The 2,276-nt window shown below is 38.6% G+C and overlaps 1 protein-coding gene across 1 annotated transcript; it reads right to left on the reverse strand.

Annotated features, from left to right (window-relative positions):
* Positions 1–411: 411 nt before the first annotated feature.
* Positions 412–2,041, reverse strand: LOC137831414 (cyclin-dependent protein kinase inhibitor SMR9-like). The gene has a single exon (XM_068639084.1). The coding sequence runs from the start codon at positions 1,330–1,332 to the stop codon at positions 877–879; it is 456 nt and encodes a 151-aa protein (XP_068495185.1). The 5' UTR covers positions 1,333–2,041; the 3' UTR covers positions 412–876.
* Positions 2,042–2,276: the final 235 nt, after the last annotated feature.

The following is a 2,276-nucleotide window of genomic DNA, read 5'->3' on the forward strand; positions in this document are numbered from 1 at the left end:
ACCCTTGGTTTGACTATGGTATACACTATTTTACCCTAATTTAATCAAATGTTGAAGACAAACTATAGTGCTACTGTATAATGATTAGTGGGGTTTAGTCCTACTAACTACAAAATAAAAATCAAACACTTAATTACAAGAGTGTGTAATCATGATATCAGGAATTGAAGATGTTGATTTGAATTTGTTAGTATACCAATTTGCGTGTATGGAACTGCAGAGTACAGAGTACTACTTCTGAAGTTATTTATTTGTGTAATTCAGAGAATGGATTGTTAACAGTTCCTTACCTTGTTGTAGCCATGAATATCATAGAAACAGAAGGGTACCAAAATTTACTGTGAAACTAAAAGTATCATTAACAAGAAGTGATGCAGTAAGAGAAGCAGAGGGAGAAGAAACAAAGAGGGATTTGCATACAAAAGGAAAGTGTATGGCTTTACTTTCTCTAGTTGACAGCTGAAGCTTTGTTGAGTTGCAAGCTTGAACACTCACACACCTTAAACCAAACCCATTACATTTGCACTCAGCACACACTTGAAGGTCAGAACATGTCTTCTATAAGAGGGAAAAGAAAAAAAAAGGAAAGTAAGCTAAATGTCTAAATTAGCTGGGAAACACCCCAGCTAAATTTAGTGACTGCAAACCCTACAAATTGTTAAAATTAGCAGAAATTGAAGAAAGGGGGAAGTAGTAACTATTTCTAAGATGAACACACCAAAATCTAAAGTTCTCAAAGCATACCTCTGTCATTTTCTAGAGGTACACATGAAGAGAAAATATACTAAAACCACTTCAAAAGTCCATCTTCTAAAGTGTCATGATCTTATTACTATAACACATGTATCTTTCTCAATCATCTATTAACACACAAAATCAAACTGAGACATCTCGAAGTGCCACTAAGAAAAAGTGCTCCAAGTCAGGTGGTACAAAGAATGAAAGTGGAGACCTTCGCAAAGAGCAATTGGAAAGAACCCTAGGCTTCTTGGGTGCTGGGGGGCATGTTGAAATCTCAGGAATCCTAAACTTCTGACCCTTTGGTGTGGAACATGGACTCAAGGACACATCAATGACCTCAGAACCTTGCATGTCCACTTCCTTTGAGGAGTCTTGTGAGCTTATGGAGGAGCAGCTGGAGGGTAAAACAGTGGGAACAAGATCAGTCTCTTGCTTTTTGTTGCTCTTTGTGTGCTGCTGCTGCTGCTGCTGCTTCTTCTTGAACTGTGCTGTTCTTCTTTGCTGTCTTGTTCTCCTTGTTGTTGTGGTGTTTGTCTTTGAGGCTGTCCTTGTTGATGTTGCTGCAGCTGTTGTCCTTCCAGAAGGGGCCATTTTCTTGAGACAATGAGGGAAAAGCTTATTCTAGAGGGGTTTGGTTTAAAAGAAGTGGTAAAGGTTGGTATAAACTGGCATGTACAAAAGCTGGCAACTACAAGATATTGAACCTTTACCAGGGCCAGGCCAGAGAAGGGTTGCAAACCAAACACTGGGAGGGCACAAACTTATCCCACAGCAGAGTGGTTTGAAATGATAATTTTTGAGTCAAAAGTTGGGAGGGAGAGTGAGGCTTTGGTTTTGTGGAGAAGTTTGGTAATGATGATTCAAGTGGGAACTATCTCTCCTTCACCCTTCTGTATGTATATAACTGATACCACTACCACACTGAAATAGCCAAACTCAAGAGAGTGGAGCAAGGAATCTTCAAGACAAGGTTTCTTAAAAGGGACATCAAGTGCTTTTTAAACACCCATTTTGGCATTGTGAAGAGGTTGCTACAGTTTTGACACAAACCTAAGTCTCCAACCAAATCATAATTACACCCTTGCAGTAATTAATGACATAACTCACCCAAAATTACACTAACACTACAAGACAGACTTATGAAATTGGAAAAGAGAAGACTTGGTAAATTTTAACCTTCTAGAGGAAGAAGACTGTGAGGGTAGAGAGATTTTGATTTTTAACATTGGTAAGGTTAGAATCATAACGGGCAGCGGGCAGGGCTGACCGTAGCAGTGAAAGAGAGTTAGAGAGGGAGAGAGGCAGATTCAAATATTGGGGACCCTATTGAACTTTATTGATGGACATGTCTTCACTTGAATTTCTGGGTTTTCATCAATTACCAAAAGTGTTAAAGGCTTAGTAATTAAACCACAGAATCTTCTTTTCTTTTCAGTTCTTTTAATCCCATAACATATTTTAGGCCTTAGCTAACATTCAAATGCACTGTTCATACCTACCTTACATTCAAATTTGGGTACTAGGTAACTAGGATA

Source organism: Phaseolus vulgaris, chromosome 6, assembly GCF_000499845.2.
Source record: "Phaseolus vulgaris cultivar G19833 chromosome 6, P. vulgaris v2.0, whole genome shotgun sequence".
Classification (NCBI taxonomy): Eukaryota; Viridiplantae; Streptophyta; class Magnoliopsida; order Fabales; family Fabaceae; genus Phaseolus; species Phaseolus vulgaris.

Coding starts and splice junctions, on each gene's coding strand:
- LOC137831414 (XM_068639084.1), bottom strand. CDS start 1,332: ATGGCCCCTTCTGGAAGGACAACAGCTGCAGCAACATCAACAAGGACA.